Below are 21297 nucleotides of genomic sequence, written 5' to 3'. Positions count from 1 at the left end.
CACCTCTCTCTTTCGGTTACCACCTAGCCCCTAGCAAAAATCCTATTTTCCCACTTGCGACACCGGCGGCGGTGGCGGAGGCGACCTAGACCTGTACTGCCACATCGTACCCTCGCTCTCCTTAAGAGGAGGAGATTCTCTTCTTTGTATCCGGCAAAGACCCGTGTCAACGTGCACATCAAAGACAGAAGTTGATCTCATTCTTGTCCACCTCTAGCTCCTCTCTATCATCCGGCATGGCGGGGGTGAGCGGCAATCTTTTTCTCTACTTTGGCACAGTGGGTAGCATCGATTTGGCTGCTCCTAATTGTAGATCGATTTTAGTAGGACGACCACATCGAGCTTCCGCATCATGTCACAGCACTTATCACTGTCATTCAGGCCTAGATCTTGATGCTACACAAGAGAGAAGCTAGGCATGTTGCCTATTCTCCTGGCACCTACAGTCCAATGTTACCACAAGATCAGGAGAGGATTGCCAACCTGAACTACATCTACAATTTCAACGATGTAGAGGCAATCTAAATGCTATGGATGAGAAGAGCCCCTTTCTATGCACTTGCCAAAACGGTTCAGGGTTGCTCCAAGATAGCATCCACACATATGTGGAAGAGCAAGTCACCATGTTTCTTCATGTTATTGGTCATAACCAGAGGTTCAGAGTGATACATAGCACATTCAAGCGATCTGTGAAGACTATTTTTCGCTGCTTTCAGCATGTATTTTTTGTAGTTGGGAAGCTCTTAGGCGAAATGATCAAGCCACCATCAAAAAGAACACACCACCCAAGATTAAGTACATCTACATGTGGCTCCCGTATTTCAGGGTGATCACAATTCATGTTCGTTGAATTCTTCATTCTCGTCCTATGATCACAAACATGACTGTCTATTCATTAGTTCACATGATTGTATTGGGGCTATCGATGATACTCATGTGACAGGGTGCGCAAAGCACAGGCTTCAGCATTCCAGGGAAGGAAGCACTACACCAGCCAGAATATCCTTGCTGTTGTGGATTTCGATCTAGGGTTCACATATGTGCTTGCTGGTTGGGAGGGTTCAACTCATGATGCATCCATCTTAGATGAGAGCTTATCCACGCCTGATGGGTTGCAAATCCCTGATGGTAAGTTCTACCTAGAAGTTGGTGGATATGCATGCCGACCTATGATTTTACCACCCTTCGAGAAAACAAGGTACCATCTCATCGAGTTTAGTGCAAGGAATATAGCGCGGAATACGAGAGTTGTTCAACCTGATATACTCAAGCCTTAGAGTCAACATTGGGAGGGATTTTGCTGCTTTGAAGAATAGGTTTAAGGTCCTTGACCAGAAACCCTTTCACACTTACGACGCTGCTTGACTTGATGCATTATTCACAACTGGATCTTAGGTTGTGCAAAGATGAGTACTTCGAAGTACCTATTATTCCTGATGGAGTTAAGACCAGCCATGGCATTGAGGTAGGCGACAATGAAGCCTAGAAAATCAAGAGGCTTAAGTGGGCAAAGCCAATGTGGGAGGCAAGAGGGCATACCACCATCTAAGGAGGAGGAGAAGGAGAAGATGAAGAAGAAGAATAAGATGAAGACGAAGAAGAAACTACCCTTGATCCCTCTTTTGTGAACTCCCCTTTCATCCCCCTCTAATGAATCACCCATTTTATTACCGCCCTACTGTAATGCTAAACCTCCATTCGTAGTAGCTAGTGACTATGCTTTTGAACTGCCACTCGTAGTAACTATCTAGGGACTGTACTTATGAACTGCCATACTGTTTAGTTGAACTGATGAACGGTTATGTGTGATGGTGGTGATAGTATGGTTAAGGTTACCAGTCAAGAGATGAGGTGACCGCAACCTTTGCCTGGGTGACTTAAATTGAACTACTCGGACACCAATCCAATCTTGCAGCCCTGAAGGATGGTACGGATGATAAATGATTCTCAAGTTTTTGAATCTTGAAATTATTAAAAGATCAGTTATTCTAATGATTTGAACAGTCGATGAAGAATGCTTATGAAAGATAAACCTTATAATCTGTTAAAAGGAAATATAATTTACCAGGAAAGAAGACAATAAGGCCCTCAGTTTTGGAAACATGGTGTAGGACTTTTTGTCGCAAAAACGCAAAAAGCATTGCATTTTGATGCATTGATAGAAAAGAAAGTTATATGTACAAGCCCAATAATAGACTAACACCGTGCCATATAACTCAACCCACAAAGCTAACTAGGGAGAAGCTGCTGAAGACCCGTGCTGCTGCGCTAACCCACGATTTTGCCTTTGATTTGATCGTGTCAAGCAGCAAGGATACTAAGGTCTAAGGGTTGTCCAAGAGGTCCTTGTTCCGATGCTTCCAAATCCACCATGCCGTGAGCATGATCATCGACAAGGTTCGGCACATCGGGTTGGGGATGGATAGCATCACCAGGGATCACCAGGGACGTTGTAGGACTAGAAGGTGCTGCCCCACGTTCTGGCTGAAGATCATGCTCTCCATCTCTCAAATTTTCTGCTTGAACCAAGACACCAACAGCCCCTACCAAAGCCCGGTTTGCAGGGCTGCGCTTAGCATATTGTTCAAGAAAAGGCTCTGCCTCACTAAGATACGCTGAGGTTGAGAGTGGCTTATTGCCACACTTCTCTCTAATGTAGACAGCCCTGTTTTAGCAAATAAAAATAAAAATTAACATCTGTAGTTTGATAAAGTAACACTTCAAACAATTACTCCTATGAAGAGAAGAAAAGTTAATATACCATTGATCCAACAGTTCACAAAGCTCTTCCTGTTTACGTGCTGATGTTCCCCAATTCATCATTTGCCTATTAACACAGTCAGGACCATTGATATCAGAGGTAACACTGTTCGTATTCAATACAACAGCACCAGCCACAATTTTATGTAGTCACAATTGACAACTCAGCTTTAAAAAAAAAATCACATGGCTGAAACCTTCAAGCATCAAATCATCATTTGTTGAAGAAAAATTCTTGAATAGCATCGAAGGCCCCCCCAACATGGTAGCGGCCTCGCTTTACATGTATTAATATTTCCTACTAACATGCATATCAACTAAGTAGATGTCTGGAGGATGCATTAGCAATGTTTCGGGCGTTACAAAAATTATGGGCCGGACGAAACTAAATCAAGACTAGTAACTGCAATGCTCATCTATTTCAACAAACTGCAGAAGAAACAGTGGAAAGGTGAAGAACGAAAAATTGAGATTTGAGTACATGACATACCTCAGGTAATAAGTTTGATAATCAGATAGGCCATCTTCTGTGAAAAGGGTGGAGAGGCCATCCCGAATTAAAATTGTCCTGATCTGTCAGGTAGCCATGTAAGAGTACCGTTAGAAGATACAGATGCATATCAATCAGTTCAAACTTTTATGACTGCAGTCCTCTCCAGCGTCCAAGAATAAAAAAGCCTCTAAAGAAAAGAAGTCCATACAGATATGCCAAGCATATAAGCATTATAGTGACTATGTAATACTTATTTTACATGTGCATTGAATGTCAAAATGAAAAAAAGCAATCCAGAGTAAACATCATTTGTACTCATACATCAAGAAGTGACCAATGAACACCTAAGCTCAAAAAGAAGCTTAAAACAATGACAATGAAGTACCTTATAATTCAGGAATTTTAGTTTGAGCATCAAACTTGAGTCCTCACCATCCAGACCATCCCTAGCTGACAAACTTGAATTCAAGGCACAGTCAATAATTTCCAGTGAAGTGTTACTGTCTTTGGAAACTTCAGCAGCCTTCTTATTGTTCACCTTGAACAGGTTTATATCAACGAAGAAACCTAACCATGAAATATTGCATCTGTCAAAGCCACGCGGTCTTATTTTATTAAGAAGAATTTTGAGTCACATCGTCCATCTTACCCCTGTACAGTGGCCATAACCCCTGATTTTTCCTACAGATATACGTGACTGATTAAATCTAATAACAAATACTACTACCTCCGTCCAAAAATAAGCGTCTTACTTTTGTCTAGATTCGGATATATATTTGTAGATACATCCATATCTAGAAAAAGTTGAGACACTTATTTTTGAACAGAGGGAGTAATAAATCTAGAAAGGCAAAGAAAAAAGGTACTGCAACGAATTAAGGTACGCGAGATTGACTTCGCAATCGTACCTCATCTGTTGCTGATAACGTCTAAAAATAGAATCACTGCGCACATGGATAACCATCTTGTAATACAAGTTATCAGCATTTTGGTATTTCAAGTAACATTTGAACGCTGCAGGGAAATGTCTCTGATTCATCAAACGAATCATCTCCTGTAACAGTGCAGAAGAAATAAATGATCATGTGGAACTAGTTATTGGATGCTGACATTTGCAGTTATAAAACATCTACCATGTAAGTATGCCTGTTATCTACAGCAATTGTAAAAGACTTATTGCTGGACAAGAACAAATAAAAACTACTAACCTGCAATTTCTTAGTTGCATAGTCTGTAGGATGTGCTTCCAAAAAGTAAGTGACAAACGATTTATCAGCGCTTGGAGACTGAGCATCAAGCCAATCAGAGTGATCTGGACACAATGAAGATCCGACATATTCAAGAAGTGCTTTAATTTTCTGTTCATGTAAAAGTAATAAGAAGTTACAGCAAGATAGAACCGATACAAAATTAATAAAAATCATGAATAAGGTGAATACCACTTACAACATCAAATAATACCTGTTTTTCATCTGACCTATTAGCCGCACATATTTCACGTAAACTTGGTCCTAAATCGGAGTCAACTGCACAGGAAAGTTACTTTGTACATCAACGATTAAAGTATAATGTATTTACAGTTCCACATCTCGACTGCACTGAGAATTATTTACTATAACATGTTCAGATGCATCACAAAATATTTATTATGAAAAATACAATGTGTCATAAAAAGTGAAGGGTTTTTTTCCCGAGAAATTGCAAAAGCATGCTATAATATGTTCAGATGCATTGCAAAAAGTGAAGGGTTTTTTCCCCGAGAAATCACAAAAGCATTGCGTCTTGTTGCATTAAAAAGGATGAAAAGTATTTTCAAGCTAGAGAGGCTGGGGTACAACTTACGCAAAGATAAAATTAATGCACATCCCAAGTTCCTGGCAAACACAATCGAAGCCCTAAGCTCATATGCCCAAAGCTTTTGCTTCATCCCTAATGCGATTGAACAGACCGTTGCAGTCCAGCCGTACGGCATCGATGGTACACTCGAAAATTGCTAGATGATATTATTATTTGTACGTCTGTAGCAATCAAAATGAGAACTTGGGGGATCAAGCGATAACCAAATAAGAATAGCAGTATTTTATTCCAGTATTTGACATTTTCTCCTTTCTCAGCATTTTTATTCTATCCTTACTTCCATATTATGCAAAATACTAAACAAGGAGAATTTCCTCGTATCTTTTATTTATCATGATCTCGTTTAATCTCTCTACTCCAGGACTTCTCACATGGGGTGTTCGCGGAGGCCCCCCAACCCTAGAAAAAATACCGCCCCAGCTCTCCTCTCCCTGCCGCCAACGAATGCGGCGGGTGGGCTGAGCACGCCCTGGCGGACAGGGGCAAAGCTCCTAGCAGGGCAAGGTAGGGCAGCCACCCTACCTTGATTTTTGGTGAAATATTTCAGATGTACTTGTTTTTTCTGAACAATTTGAGCGGTCATACGTCGAAAACAGACTCCGTATGAGAGAGTTATGCTTGTTTTAGTGAACACTGTGTATTATCAATTTCTAACCGAAAGCAGTTACTAGATCTAGTCTAGTCAGAAACCAACCCTTTCTCTATCAAATTCTCAATCTAACAAAAGCTGACTCTAAGCAATGTTTTAGGTGGGGTAATTAAGGAGGACTCGAGGGCTTGAGATTAATTTTGGATCTTATTATAAGCATGAGCGTGACCATATACAAACCTTGACCTATTCATTATTCCTACGCGCAAATTTGAAGACTTTAGAGATTGCCTTGATATTTTAAAACCACACAATGTTTCATGCTGTTTATCGCCTCATTGAGCTGGTATTGCTTTTACTGGTAACGACGATAACAACCGAAAGGGATTTTTCGGCCAGAAAGATCATCAAGAATGAGTTGCACAACAAGATGTCCGTGATTGCTTCTTGATGACTTGACGATGTGGTACATCGCGCTACGGATATTCAGAAGTCTTGATCAATGATATTATGGAAGATTTTCAAAAAAAGATAGAGCCTTTCCATTGCCTTTTGCTGAAATTTGCTTACATATTTTTGCACTTCACTAACCTAACTTGGAGAGATTGGCTACTTTACCACTCACCCTACCCCATACACCACTCTACCAATTCATCCTACCTTGCAAAGATGGTCAAAACGCATATAAACACTCTTAGACTCATTACCCAATGCAAGGTTAGCAATGTACACTCCACCTAATTTTAGCTAGATAGATGGATTCTCCCAGAACCCCTAGCTACTGCTTTCCCTGACATTTACTCACACCACTTCCACCAAAATGCCTTTGTTCACTCTGTGTTTCAGGATGGGATCGATTTTGGCCTTCGTAACAGACTAACCTCGGCCGCTGCCGATGAGCTCGCTTCTCTTTGCTCTTTGTTGCAGGGGTTGCTGCTTGGCGATGCTGCGGAAGACATGACTCTCCTCGATGGCAACAGATTCTCATCCCGTGGAGCTTACTCTGCTCTCTCCACCCAGATGACTGATGATAGGGTGGGACCTGTATGGTCACATTTGCTCTGCAGTAATTGAAGATTTTCGGTTGGCTCCTAAGCCTAGACAGGCTGAACACTAGAGGCAGCTTGTTCAAGAAGCACATCCTAGATTATCAGTTTTGACCCCAGTGTGGGGCTGGCTGTTAAAGACCAAGACCATCTTTGTTCACCTGCCTGCATGCTGTCACTGTTTGGACACGTCTCCAGATTTCTCTAGTCTTCTCCGGCATCACCGACCTTTTGACTTCGACGGCTCAACACCACCTACCTTGATCGATTTTTCCATCTGTTCTTCTAATAATTCAATGAAAAATCTGGGACTCTAGGAACACAAAGATCTTCAGACATCACGACCACGCTGCCTATGCTACGATCTCAAGTGTAATACTCGCTTTGATCCAAATTACTTGTCGCGGATTTAGGCAAACTGTTGCCTAAAATCTGTTAAGGTTCATTGAATCTGCGACAAGTAATTTGGATTTGAGGGAGTAGATGATCTCACTTCATGGTCAAACCGGTGTAAGGATCCGGTCTCAAAGGAACATGCCGGCCTGTGGCGTGATTTCCTCTCCTCCCATCGCTCCTAAAAACATTTATATGTTGTTCTTTTGAAGTAATATATTCAAGTAGAGAAACTCTCTTGTATGGCTCATCAATTTCACTCAAAAAACAAGGGGACATAATTTTCTGGCTTACCTCCATGGAATGGAGTCTCTGAGAGGCTTCTCAAGACTTCTTTCATTTCATCTGAACTTTGATGACTAACAATACGGGCAACCAGACCTTCAAGTATCTCACCCTGTACCACTAAATGATCCTTTGACCCTACAAACAAACAGAAACATGAAAACATATTAGAACAGCAGTGAGAGTGTAAGACAGCAATTACTATTCAAGATAGACTTACCTGGTACAGATATGTCAGCTATTTTATCAAGGGCTTTGCAAACTTGTGTGGCAGTCCCCTCTTCACACAATGCATCATAGGCACCGAAAAAAGAAGTGGCAGATTCCCTTGCAAAGATATAAACATAAAGAATAATACTCCAATATTAAGAGAAGACCCAGCAGTGTACAGATGTGCACTTTGTGAGGGCACCGCAATAATGGCTTGAACAGATGAATGACACGATGACGTAGACACTAAAAATCAGTTGACCAATGTCTATCAGTATGTACAGTGTAAAGTAACTTCACAGCTACAATAGTTTATCCCCCAAAGAGGTGCATGCCAATGTAAAGAGTAGTTGACGGTACATGGGAGAACAACACAAATGTTCAATAAATTTGCTAGCATTGGCATAGATGAGTGTATGATTCATATCGAAGCAACAATCCATTGTGATAATGAACTAAAAAACTGACAAGACAGGCACTTAGTTATGGAAACACCGAAAGATTGCAAAACATGAGAAGAAAAGTCAAATTTGACATTTGTATCATCAGAAGGTGTTGCGTGAAATGCTCATACAAGGAATATCACTAAATAATAATTTTTTCGAGAAAACGCGTTTCTTTTCACTGAAAAGGTGAAGTTTTGGTTACAAGCCTCCTAGGAGGCGTATTACAGCATGATGACATCTCGTATCAAACAGCTTTGGAACGGAAACTTTAGCAAATGAATTTTCTTAACATAGAGTAGTCAGATGGTCACCTTGTGGAAAATAGCCAGACATGATTTGTTGATAGGCGCCATTTTCGACAAAAGGCAATCACGGCTGGAGTAGAATAGAACTTCGGTTTTCCATGACCCAACTCTGTTACAGCTGTGACCACGGCTTCATAAAGGCCAAAATACAACTGATATAAATATGCATTCAAGAAAGGTAAAATCTAAATATAATGGACTGAAAAATAGTGTCATAATCAAATGGGTAAAGTAACCTCTCCAAAATAGAAGCAAGAAAAATACCAGGATAATGTTGCAGGCAGAATAACATGAGCAGAAAAAGGATGGTGCTGCTTTTTTGTTGAGTTTTTTTAACACCCCAAATAGAACCATATTACTACGTCAATGCAAACATTAAATTTCAAGTTTACCCAAGGAAGCTTCCTACAGTTGTTAGTTTCCTAAATAATAAAAACGTTTCTACTCCAGTGATTTTAGTTTATTCATTATATCAGCAGTTGTGGCAATCTTATCACAAAACGATAATTTTATCTTTGTAAATGAAACCCAATCCCCCCCCCCCCCCCAATAATATTTGCCCCATTTATTATTCTTACATACATCACCTATCCACAATAAAGTGCAGAAAAATGTATGCTTCATACATTTGAAGTTATAACTTAATGAATAACGATGAATAAAGTATGTGGGGAGCACAATTTGCATGAATCAGGGGAATTGGTAATTTAAATGAATCAGGGGAAGAAGGGGAGCATACCATAATCATCCTTTGGCCGTTGCCCATGGTCTCCTAATTCAGCCGTCACAAGTTCCATTGAAATGTTTATCCGGTTTTTCTGGAAGCATAAAACATCGGCAAGATCAGGAATCTTAAGAAAGCTGCTGAGAAGCAGAAATGCGAACGATGAAAATCCCTATGAATAAACTGAACATTGTCGATGAGTGTCTAATTCCAACAAACTATGTATCAAAGGAAGATTAAACGGCATAGCTACAATGGTGATTCCTAATGACCATTCACAGGGGCAAAGGCCAATACATGTACATGTGTGGTACTATGCAGGAAATCCCTTATACACCGGGGATATAGGAAAAGGGACTATACATCTCTAACAACGCTCATCAAACTCATGGTGGATCAACAACACTGAGTTTGGAGAGAAAGAACTCATGTTGCGCTCTAGTCTAGGTCTTCGTGAAGAAGTCAGCCCACTGTAACTCGGAAGGCACATATTGTAGAGCGAGAACCTGATCTTGCACAGCAGCGCGCACAAAGGAGGCATCAACACCTATGTGCTTGGTAAGCTGATGCTTCACTGGGTCACGCGCAATGCTTATAGCGCCAATATTGTCACCTCTGCCCAAACAAGAGAGAAGCTGGGGCGGCAGCAGAAACAACAAAATCCTCTAATAACCAGCGTAACCAAGTCACCTCCGCTGTCAAGAGAGCCATGGCTCGCAAGTCAGCCTCTGCACTCGAATGGGAGGCTGTGGTCTGATTCTTCATCTTCCAAGCAACTAGTAGGCCTAGGGCTGAAGGAGCTGGAACGAGGAAAGAAGAGTCGGCGAGAGATCGTGTCCCGAAGATATTGTGGGACATGAAGGAGGTGATGGTAGTGGACAGTGGTGGGAGGAGACATGAACTGACTAAGAATATGAACAGGATAGGAGATATCTCTACGAGTGACAGCAACGTAGACAAGGCTCCCAACCAAGTGACGATAGCGCTTCAGATCAGACAGGGGATCACCATCAATGGCACGAAGGTGAACATTGAGCTCCATAGGAGTCTCGATAGTGCGCTCATCACTGGGAGCGGCACGAGTAATGAGGTCAGGAATATACTTCTCCTGGGAGATATAGAAGCCATCGGAGGTAGAGGAAACCTCGATCCCAAGGAAGTAGCGAAGAGGACCAAGATCAATCATGAGAAACCGGTCACGAAGACGAGCCTTGACAAAGGTAATGTACTCAGAGTCGTCAGCAGTGATGATCATGTCATCGGCATAGAGAAGAAGAAGAGTCCGACCACGAGAAGATGTGTGGACAAAGAGAGCCGAATCATGGGCGGTAGGGGCAAAGCTAGCGGCAGTCACCACATAGGCAAAGGGCTCAAACCAAGCGCGAGGGGCTTGCTTAAGGCCATAGAGGGAGCGCTAGAGACGAAAGACCATGCCATCAGGAATAGAGTACCCTGGAGATGGTTGCATGTAAACCTTCTCACGTAACTCGCCATTAAGAAAAGCATTCTACATGTCAAGCTGAAAGACATACTAGTGAAGAACATAAGCGAGCCTTGATCTTGTAGACCCACTTGCACGTGATGGGACGAACAAAGGGAGCAGGGGTAACAACATCCCAAGTGCCACTGCGCTCAAGCGCGACAATCTCCTCGGCCATCGCTAGTTGCCATTCGGGATGAGGAACATCATCGCGATAAGAAGTCAGCTCAGAGACAGCAAAAAGACCATAGCGAGTGGGAGAATAGCGATCAAGGGGACGAGGCCAAGCACGAAGATTGTGAGGCGCCTCAGGCGGAGAAGATGACACACGATGACACACCAGAAGTGGAAGGCATGCCAGGAGCATCATCATCATCTTGTGGATGCCGGGAGCATAGTTTTAAGAATCAGACCGGGCCAGCGGTCGGAACAAAAAAAACCGAAACCAGCGAGTTCTCCGGTTTTTTAAGAAGAACTGGTCAAAATTGTAAAAAAACACTAAAAATAAAGGAAACTAAGATGCGCTAGAGGAGAATCGAACCTGGGACCTTCACAAAAGCTACCCTACGTCTTATTCATGAACACAACCGGCTGCGTTGTGTTTGTATTGATGCTATATATTCGATTTTAGTTTAACTTTTTTCGAAATTACATTAAATACTTACAAATTACACTGGTTTTTTGTCGCTCATGAAGCAGATGAACCGGCGAACCGTGAACCAGCAGCTTGACTGGTTTCCGTTTTAATAACTATGGACATGAGTGGTGAAACGGTAAGGGGGGAATCACCGTAGGCAAGGAAGATGAAGAGTGTGGTGAGGAGGGAGAGGAGGAGCTAGTGGGTGAAGAAGGTGGTAGATCGGCCGTGGGTGGACTCGGTGGAGTGGTGACATGACGCACAAAAGGAGGTGAATCTAGAAACATGAGAAAAGAGATGTCCTCCATAGAGAAGGTCGAGGAGGAAGGACGATGATAGAATGGTTGGGACTCACCAAAAGTCACATCCCGATAAATGCGCATCCGACGACCAACGGGATCCCAACAACGATAGCCCTTATGCTCCTCACTGTGTCCAAGGAAAACACACTCAACGGACTGAGCGGTCAGCTTGGTGCATTCGCGCGGACCTAGAAGAACATAGCAAACGCAACCAAACAGGCGAAGCGCCGAGTAATCAGGAGAGCGGCTAGAAAGATGCTCAAGAGGAATGCCCACCTATAGGGCAGTTAAGGGTTGAATGTTAATGAGATTGGAGGAAACAGACAGAGCTTAAGCCCGAAAGTGAGGAGGAAGAGGCGGTAATCATCATCGCATGAGCCGTCTCAAGCAAGTGGCGATGCTTGTGCTCAGCTACGCCATTTTGAGCATGGGCGCCGGGACGAGAACTGGGCAAGAGCATCTTGCTTAGCAAGGAAACCACGCAACATCTGGGAGATATACTCACCAGCGAAGTCAGCTCGAAATGCACGAATAGGCGTAGAATACTAAATATGGACCATGGCAACAAAACACTTATATATAGAGATAACCTCACCTCGAGATGTCATAGAGTAGAGCCAAGTGTAGCGAGAGAAATCATCAATAAAAATAGCCTAGTAGCAATGGACCCCCTTCGAAGCAAAGGGAGTCGGACTCCATACATCATAATGGAACAAATCAAAAGGACGCTTGGACACTGACTCGCTAGTGGGATATGGTAATTGAGTTCGTTTGCCAAGTCTAGAACCTTGACACTGTAACGAGACATTTCCTGAGACATGCCCCAGAAGACCTCGACGAACTTAAGATGACAGACGAGAATCACAAAGATGACCAAGTCGATGAAGCCACTACTAAAAGGAGGAGGTAGTGGAAGCAGCAAGAGCACATGGATTGGCGGGTGTAGTAGCAGCAGGGAACACGAAGCTAGTCGAGCACCCCAAGACCCTAGGAGTCGCGGCACCAAGGGCCAGCCCCAACTAGAGCCCTAGTGTGACGATTCTGGACAGAGGAAGAATCATCATCAAGAATGACACGACAACCGGAATCAGACAAATTCATGATAAGACGGGAAACATGAGAAACATCAGGGACAGAAAAGTACAAAGTGGAAAGGTTGTCGCGACTAGCAACAGAAAGACAAGTGATTAACACGAAGATCAAGGGGTCAAAGAGAAGAAAGAGCGGAAGAATCAGAAGACATGTGAAAAGAATCTCCAGAATCCAGAACCCACGGAGATGTACCTCACTTTGTAGACGGTGGACGCTCATCGCTAGAAGCAGCAGTCATAGAGCACACGTTGAAGAGGAGCCAGAGGAGGCAAGTGCGCGCTTAAGCCGCACAATGTATTGCTCTGTGAAAGAGGCCGCTGCAGGAGGAGCCCGAGTACCAAGAGAGGAGGTGGGCGCACTGTTGCGCAGGTCCAACATCTTCTTGAAGCAATCAGTCTCTCGGTGACCTGGCTTCTAACAATATTTACATGGCATACCAGGACGAGATCGCCCCCTACCGCGAGAAGAACTACAGCTGGGCATGGGCAGCCCGACCCAGCCCGACCTGGCCGAGTCGGGCTTGCACTTCAGGCCGGGCTCGGGCCTGAATTTTGAGCCCGAACGTCGGGCCGGGCCGGGCTCGGGCTTGCAGTTTTTGCGATTTAGGTAAGGTTCGGGTCGGGCTTCTCGATCCGGGCCGGGCTTTTGCCAGTTCGGGCCAGGTTTGGGCTCAATTTATAGGCCCGACGGTCGGGTCGGGCCGGGTTCAGGCTTGACATTTCAGCTTCGGGCTTTTTTAGGCTTGGCCCGAAACCCGACCCGGCCCGAGTTTTGCCCAGGTGTAAGAAGAACGGCCTCCACGACCAAGCAGCATGGGCAAGAGTGGTGGAATACTGTAAGGAGAGGGCACTAGAGCAGCACGAGTGCGAGCAACGAGTATTGTGGGTATGGTAAGTAAACCAGCACCACGTAGATGAGTCTCCTCAGCATGAAACTCAGACAGCACCTCTGAGATCATAACACAGCCTCGAGCAATCAACTGAGCGCGCCTGGGATCAAACATATGCGCTGAAACTCCACATCAGACCTGGCAGTCCGGCAACACGCTGCGGAGGTAGTCAAGCTGACACCAGATCTATGTGTACAACTCGTCAACAGTGGAGTCACCCTCCTAACGAACGACATATAAGTATAGAGAGCCACCAGAAGGCTGATAGCATTGACGACGGTGAGACTATATCTCAAAGACAGTACCAAGGCCCATAAACTGGTTGAACACTTTGAGAGAGAACTGCATCAGCCTTGGCATCCTCATCACACCACTGAGTATAAGTAGCACGATCATCCCGATAGATACCGAGGGCATCTGAGTAGGTAAGTACCTGCTAATCATAAGTATCATCTGCAGCAGCCTCGGCATTCCCGATGGCTTCCTTATCAGCCTAAGCATCAACGGGAAGGACATGTGGCATGGGTGGCGCAAGAGTCACAGGGTCTGATGAAGAAGATGCCATAGTGGGACTATGCTCTCACATTTTTTTGGCCAACCCTCACAGACCAGATCGGGATATGTGAGTTACGAACATAACCGGAGCTCGCTCGAAGTGAATGTACAAGAAAAGGAGCCGATCGGCCCTGACGTGGGCAACGGGGGATGTCCCCAACCAGGAGAGACCGGAATCGGTAGCCGGCAGCCTGATCTGCGAGCGGCGGCCAGGAGGCTTGAGGAAGCTCAGCGATCCGCGCACGAAAACGAGCTAGCGACAGCTGGAATCGGGCCAGCGACGGCCAAGGGCGGCAGGTGGCGACCGGAATCGGGTCGAGATCGATCGGAAAGTGGGCTCACGCGGCCACACAGAACGAAGAAGACCACACATTCTCAACGAAAACGACAGCACGAATCGGAGTAGAGAGAGGAGCACGACGGACAAGTAGAGATTCAATCAGCGAAGGTGGAGAGCAGCACGGAGTTGCAGCATGCAAGAGAGACCCTAGCTGTTGGGAATGAGCAACAATCATTCACAAGGGAGAAAGGCCCATACATGTACATGTGTGACACTATGCATGAAACCCCTTATACACTAGGAAAATATAGGAAAAGTGGTACATCTCTAACAACATTTTGGTTAAGCACGGGGATTAAGGTGGCCATGATATCAAGAGAGCGATAGAGATAAATGACCATGGTACCCATGATTGAGATTTCTCTATTTGTTGAAGGTGGGAGTCATATTTGAATAGGAAAGTTGGGCTCGTTCACTCACAACTTTCTTTGATTATCAATGACTTGGCTTCTTTCTCAAGTAAGCACCAGGCATAACTAATGGCTTGGGGACTAAGGTGGCCATGATTTTGTGTGTGTGTGTCTATGTGTGTGATGTAGGCATATAGCTCGACCTTCGGTCTTCACCACATGTGCGTCAACACCAACACGTCACGCAAAGGTGAATCTTCTTCTTTATGTGTGCCTAGAATTGTCTCTCTTGAATGGTATGCTACTTAATACTCCGTCCTATGTTTACGGTAGGGATGCGTCGACAAGTACGGAGGGAAGGGAGAATGCCATGGAGGCCTGAGGACTCAAGGAGGTCACAAAAGCATGGAAGAGAAGAAGGAAGATGCTCCACGCGAAGCTACATCGGAGTCTCCGGCCTACAAGAACCGGAGTCTCCGACCCATCGACTCGACACCAAAGTCTCAGCCCAGCAACCCCAACTGCCTTGCTCTCAGTATGGGGGTTCGGAGTCTTGGCGCGCCTTCTAGAGTCTTACACCGAAGTCTCCAGCCCATGAAGATCAAGAGCGGAGTGCCCATGAAGATCAATACCGGAGTCTCCGGCCCTTCCTTTGCGCCAAGCATATGGCCACAGGCCATGTACCCCTTGGATGGTCCAACCAGGCCAGTTCGCCCCACAGCAGCCTCTTGTGCCCCTTAGCCTATATATAGGACTCCTTCTCCCTAGAAACCATAGGCATGATGATATGTAGAACTTGACTTATGCCTCCACCTCCCGTGGGGAACCCAACCTCTCTAAGACACAAATGTATGAGTTATATCCAAGGCCCTCTTTATGTGATTGTTTTTTCGTGTGTATGATTCTAGTATTGCAAAGTCTCTTCCGATTGGGAACTCTACTTACCTCTACTCTTTCATACTTGTGATTCTACCATTTGCATACCAATCTCTCTCGAAGATTCTACCTCGTTGTTTTCTCTTGAGATTCTATCGGGACAGTGGTTCAGTCCGTTGAGAGCAAACCGGATTGTATAGAGTTGTTTGTGCATGTGTTCATCGTGTTCTTGTTCGTTCTCCGTGTTTATCCCTCACCCCCTCCTTTTCCTTGGTCAATTCGTAAGATCGGGTCACCCTCGTAGGCTTAACCCGCATCAGTGTGCGCGTATTTATTATAAATATTGAAGAGTGGGGAGAGAAAAAACTTATGAATTCAATCTGCAAGCCTTGTGATTTGAAACAAGGTCCCAAAATTATAGGCCAGATAATTTGAAACGTAGAGCATAGACAAGCTTGGAATTACTCATATGAGGTCTTAAGCTACTTAGTTTGAGGATCTGCCAAATTAAGAACTATAGTGAATAAAATAGAAGAAGTGAAATATAAAATGGAAAATAATATTCTCCTTAGGTGAAGGTTCTGCGTCATTACTATATGTTTATAAATACTCAATGTATCAAGTACCAAAAGATCCCAAGACAAGAAACACAAAAATATGAAAATACAAAGTCAAAAGGCGAGTAATTCTAAAGGAAAAAGGCATGGAATACCTGGAGATAATCATTAAATTCAGCTTGCATTTGAGGAGCTTCCTTCCCCCAAGCTTTATGAAACATACGGTCCAGGACAAAAACGCCCACAGCAGTGTAACTATAAGCAGGAATTACACGTCAGTTAAATAACTCAACAAAAATCAAGACAAACTAGCACAACCTACATGTTTCCAAAGCTATTCTTGGAATATGCTCCACGATAACCAGCATACATGAATAGAGATCCTGAATGCTTCAGCGTAACCTGAACAAACACTTATCTTTTTAGGTAAACAAGATTTAACCATCATTATAAGTAATTCAATAAAATAAAATCAGTAATTAATCAAAAGATGATAAAAGAAAATATCAAATATACCTCCATGGTAGCAAAGCCACGCGACACCATCTCAATCATCCGTTTTCTTGTCTGCCATCACAAAAATGGGGTTAAGGTTCCCACTAAAGGTTTTGAATTACAACTCCATTCAGTAAATGTGAGTAATAAACCCCCATAGTGCCAGAAAGCAGTACTATTACAAGTTTACTACTGTATAGCCAATTCATTAAACATTTCTATGATAAGATAAGCCAAATGAAGTTACATTAACCAACATTGAGGCCACACAGATTGCAGAGAGCATATACAAGAGTTCATCAATGGCTAAAAAGTAGGGCTCACAGTGTGTAGCAGATAATTTCATTTGAATTACCCAGAAGTAAAAGAAAACCTTATTATTCATCAACACAATGGTAACCTATACCAATTAAGCAATGGATGATATAGAAACTAAGCCTGGATTTAGCCATGCTATTTATTATGATAGTCTAGTTTGGTAGAACTGCTTTTAGATTTTTGGGGTCTGCTGATTTTTGTTAATTCGCTCGCAACCAAATAAATTATGGTTTTCAAAACAGTATGAGATGAAATCTGAGGCGACAATCATTGTCACAGAATTTATCCAACTTTAATATGACTTGCCAAACAGAGTCGAACAAAGTAGAGTAGCTGGACTTCTGATACATTCTTTTTCAGGAATATAAGCATAGCAACAACATGTCCCCAGCAAATTAAGGTAATCATTAACTCATAAATACAATTCAGGTCAAAATATTGAAACAGAGAACACAACTCACAATATGGGTAACTTCGACATGTATTGTCTGATCACCAAAATAATCATGGGGGAAAACTCCCAATAATTGCTCAGGAAACACTTAGCATTGTTTGTCACAAGGTGATGGAAGCAAGGAGCAATTCACGCACCTCTTGATCGGACTTCTCGTTCTCGAATTTGGGGTAGAAAGCAGCCCTGATCTGCGCCTGCGCGAATGTGTTATTGTCCACGGCAAAGTCCGCGGCCCCCGTGAACAACCTCGATGCGCCACCCTGCTCAGCCGCCACCTCCGAGGACCAGGGGTGGGCCCAGGTTCTTAAACTTGTACAATATATAGAGGTATAACACACATTTTTTTAGCATAACATCGTAAATTCATAGAATTGATAATAACATCAACAATTGTTCAACGTATCAAAGTGGGAAACATCTGGAAAATTGAGAGGCTACAAAACAAAAAAAAATGATAAGGAAGCTTACAGATTACATACCTTCTGAATGCTTCAGAAATTAGGGATGTTGTCGCCATGCTTAACTAGCAAGAAGAATTCTCTTTTAATGAATCTAACCAAGCCCTCATATGATGTACCTCAAGAGCTGGTTTGCACTTTGCAACATGCAAAGCTTCAATTATTTCCTTCCAATTCAGCTATAGTGACCAAACGTAACTATGCAAGCTGAAGAATCAAAATAAAACAACAATAAAGTCTTTTAAATTTCGGATCAATTCAAATCAGCATTGCAGGTTTCTGAATTTCAGACCAGTTCACTTGTTCGCATCGATCCACAGTTCGACATTGACAAAAAGAATAAAAAATTGTAACATAACAAGAGAGCAAACATGTCAATATGTTACAACATACGAATAAAGTGGATATTATTGACAAGCATAATTAAGCACTAATACTGCTAAAAAAGTCAATAATAAGCAGGAATCCTACTAGGGCAGTTTTTTATTGTGCTTCAAGGAGTTTATTTGCATGTTTCAACCTACCAATCAAGAGATCATCAACGCAGGCAAAACAATAATCTGAGTTTAATAGAAGACCCTATCAATCACTAAATTTAAAATATGTTTGAAAAAAAACAAATTCCAAATCATGGATTGTTCTGATCCAAACTATTGATGGTACATACTCAGCGAAAACTGAAAATACAAACGAATAAATTTGCATCTTCCACTACAGAAAAATAAAGCTAGATCAAAAGAGACAAATCATGAACTCAAGTTACTAAAAATCTACAGAACAATCCAAGCAAGTGAGGATTTTAATAAAGCAACAAACATTGCATCCAATCCCATAGTGTAATTTAGTTACTCATGCTAGAGCTAAAGTTTTATATATCAAAAAACATGCAGCAATCTGACACATTCAATAGGTCAAAATGTGATTAACTAGCGGCAGTTATAGTAGCAGAAACATTGTACACTGTGGAGCCATTTTCTTAAGCTGGAAGTGTTGACCTTAGTACCAAGTATTAAACCATTCGACCCAAATCAGTTAACCGAACATTTACACTCCTAGAACTAAAGAACTAGAGGTATCTTGGCAACAACCGAGAAACTACAGATTTAGAAAATGAAAACAAATCACAAAGCTACAGATTTTAGACCAATTAATTGAGCAGAGCTACAACCCGTCAAATGATACAGAACTACAGATTTGCATAATTGCCTAGTCTGGTCCTTGACACAATCTACAATGGAGACACATTCATGTTTCCAGGTTAATTAAGTTCCTAGTCTGGTCCTTGGCGCAAGGACGAATCAGCCAGGCAATCTAGTACTTGTTCTCTCTAACCTCAAGTTAACCCTAGCACAAGACCGGTACACGTTATTAGTTCAGCCCCATCCTTAATCACATTTTAGTTGATTCTATGGCAACTAAGCAGAGCAAAAATCTAGAACTCCATACTCGTAACAATACAAGAATTCAGAACCGAAAGTCTAGGTGACTGCTACTTAAGTGCTCGGTACAAACTCCACAAGACAGCATCTATTCAAATTAACCTTCAGGATTCAGTTTAGGCCAAATGGTGCCAAACATATCAGGTAAACTTCCACTGCAATCAACAATCTTACGAATGCAACTGAGGTTTCTAAACAGAGCAGGTTCTCAACATCCAACAGGAACGATTACACTAAGATTTACATTACCTTACCAATTTTAACTATAAAGACAACTCGCTGACAGTTTGTTCATCAAACATATTACAGAACCAAACTAGCCAGCAACATCACAAAAAACTAATTCACGTGAAAGCAGCTACTTTGACCTCTTAAAAGTTCCAGCCTCGTCATGTAAATCCAGCTGTAACGAATGCAAAGTAAACCCTAGGTCTAGATATTTTATAACAATCAGTACATTTGGAAACATTTCTAATGGAGCATCAACATGGCTTCTATTCAGCATCTGCACCACAAAGCCAAACCAAAGAGGTTCACTTTTTATCAGTCCTTTTTCAGCCAACCAAGCTGCTATCTCACGGGCTCTACACTCTGTACAATCAACCGGGCTTACTATCAAATACTCATTCCAGGAAAAAAAATTAAAAAAAAAAACAGGTTCTAGCTCATATTTGGAGCCAAGAGAAATCTTGTTTTGGATTGCTAATCGAGCAAGCCAAGAGAAATCTCTTCATTCAGCAACCAGCAAATAGCACAAGGGAGGGTTGTTGAGCAATCATCCATATATTGGCCATACACAAGATACTAAACAAACAAAGCAACATGTCACAATTTGATATCTGTGAAACTGAGAATATACGCACAAATGTCATAAGCTAGAAGGATGAATCCAGAAACTGCGTTCATTCATTCATCCTTCATCAATTAACTAACCCACGTAGATCGGGTAGCCTACACAGCCAAGCAAGAATAACTAACATCACGGCAGAGAACCAAATAATCAACAAAGGGACAAATAAACAAATCAATAACTGACACCACGGGGACGGACAAGCTCACTGACATTGCGACGAAGATCACGAGAACACCATAGCGAAGTGGAGGAGGGAAAGGAACAAGGACGAAGACCTTACCGGAGAGAAATCTAGTGTGCTCCAGGTCGGAGAAGCGTCCAGCGGCGGGAGGATGGGGCGGATCGGGGAAAAACGTTGTACGGCCGGGCGGTGGGACTCGCGATGAGAACGGAGAGGCTGGGGCAAGCGTCGGCGTTGATGAGGCTCCTGCAAGCGTCGGGATGTTGGCGGCGTCAGTTTCTATACGGCGTCGCCGTCGCCGCCGCCGCCGCCGCTTCGAGTGGTCGCCAAAACGACAAAAACCATTAAGACCCGTCAAACATATAGGTCGGACCAGAAACCCACGGCCCCACGGGTATGCAGTTTTTTTTTTCCGCAACAGTACGCCCAATATTTTTTTTCGATAAAGAAAATATATTAATATCAAAAGATACCTATTACACTTAGCATCTGCAACAACGGCCCACCCTAATGGCAGTACGGATGCACATAGCCAAAAAAAGAAAAAAAACTAAGAAATAAAAGTCCCGCTACAGCCTTCTAGAACCTAGCAACAGCAATACAACCACCACCGTAACAACACCTGAAGTACAGACTCTCCAAAAGCGACGTCTCCAAGAAGGAAACAGTGCACCAGCGCCGTCGTCGCCCGACCAAAGGTCTTAGGATTTCTCCCTGAAGATAGTCCCCACACTGAAAACAATGCCTCCAATCTTTCACCCTAAGAGGTAAGACTCCGAAATTCCCCTGTGTCGCCGCCCCCACATGCATATCACTGCTGCAAGCCCGGAACGCCAAGCAGATCCCTCAGCATCACGTTGACTCGAACCTCCTTTAGTCAGTCCACCAATTCGGCTTTCATGATATTCCTTCT

At 43.1% G+C, this 21297-nt stretch overlaps 1 protein-coding gene across 3 annotated transcripts; it reads right to left on the bottom strand.

Moving 5' to 3' along the window:
• Positions 1-2042: 2042 nt before the first annotated feature.
• LOC127294317 (tRNA ligase 1) lies at positions 2043-20728 on the bottom strand. Of its 3 annotated transcripts, none has more exons than XM_051324107.1 (18): positions 20484-20728; positions 17933-18118; positions 17591-17762; positions 16703-16753; positions 16509-16588; positions 16342-16441; positions 9124-9202; positions 8391-8514; positions 7644-7750; positions 7433-7561; positions 4700-4779; positions 4462-4611; positions 4162-4307; positions 3903-3934; positions 3639-3820; positions 3251-3333; positions 2762-2827; positions 2043-2665 (listed from the first exon to the last, which is right to left on the bottom strand). In XM_051324107.1, exons 2-18 carry the CDS (start codon positions 17968-17970, stop codon positions 2302-2304), a joined length of 1983 nt encoding a protein of 660 aa, XP_051180067.1. In that variant the 5' UTR covers positions 17971-18118; positions 20484-20728; the 3' UTR covers positions 2043-2301. The 3 variants fall into 3 exon arrangements, with proteins under 3 accessions (XP_051180067.1, XP_051180068.1, XP_051180069.1); XM_051324108.1 differs by having other exon boundaries at positions 4715-4779; XM_051324109.1 differs by having other exon boundaries at positions 16557-16588.
• Positions 20729-21297: the final 569 nt, after the last annotated feature.

The sequence above is a fragment of the Lolium perenne genome, chromosome 4, assembly GCF_019359855.2.
Source record: "Lolium perenne isolate Kyuss_39 chromosome 4, Kyuss_2.0, whole genome shotgun sequence".
NCBI lineage: Eukaryota > Viridiplantae > Streptophyta > Magnoliopsida > Poales > Poaceae > Lolium > Lolium perenne.
This window is presented reverse-complemented; position numbering and strand designations above follow the sequence as displayed.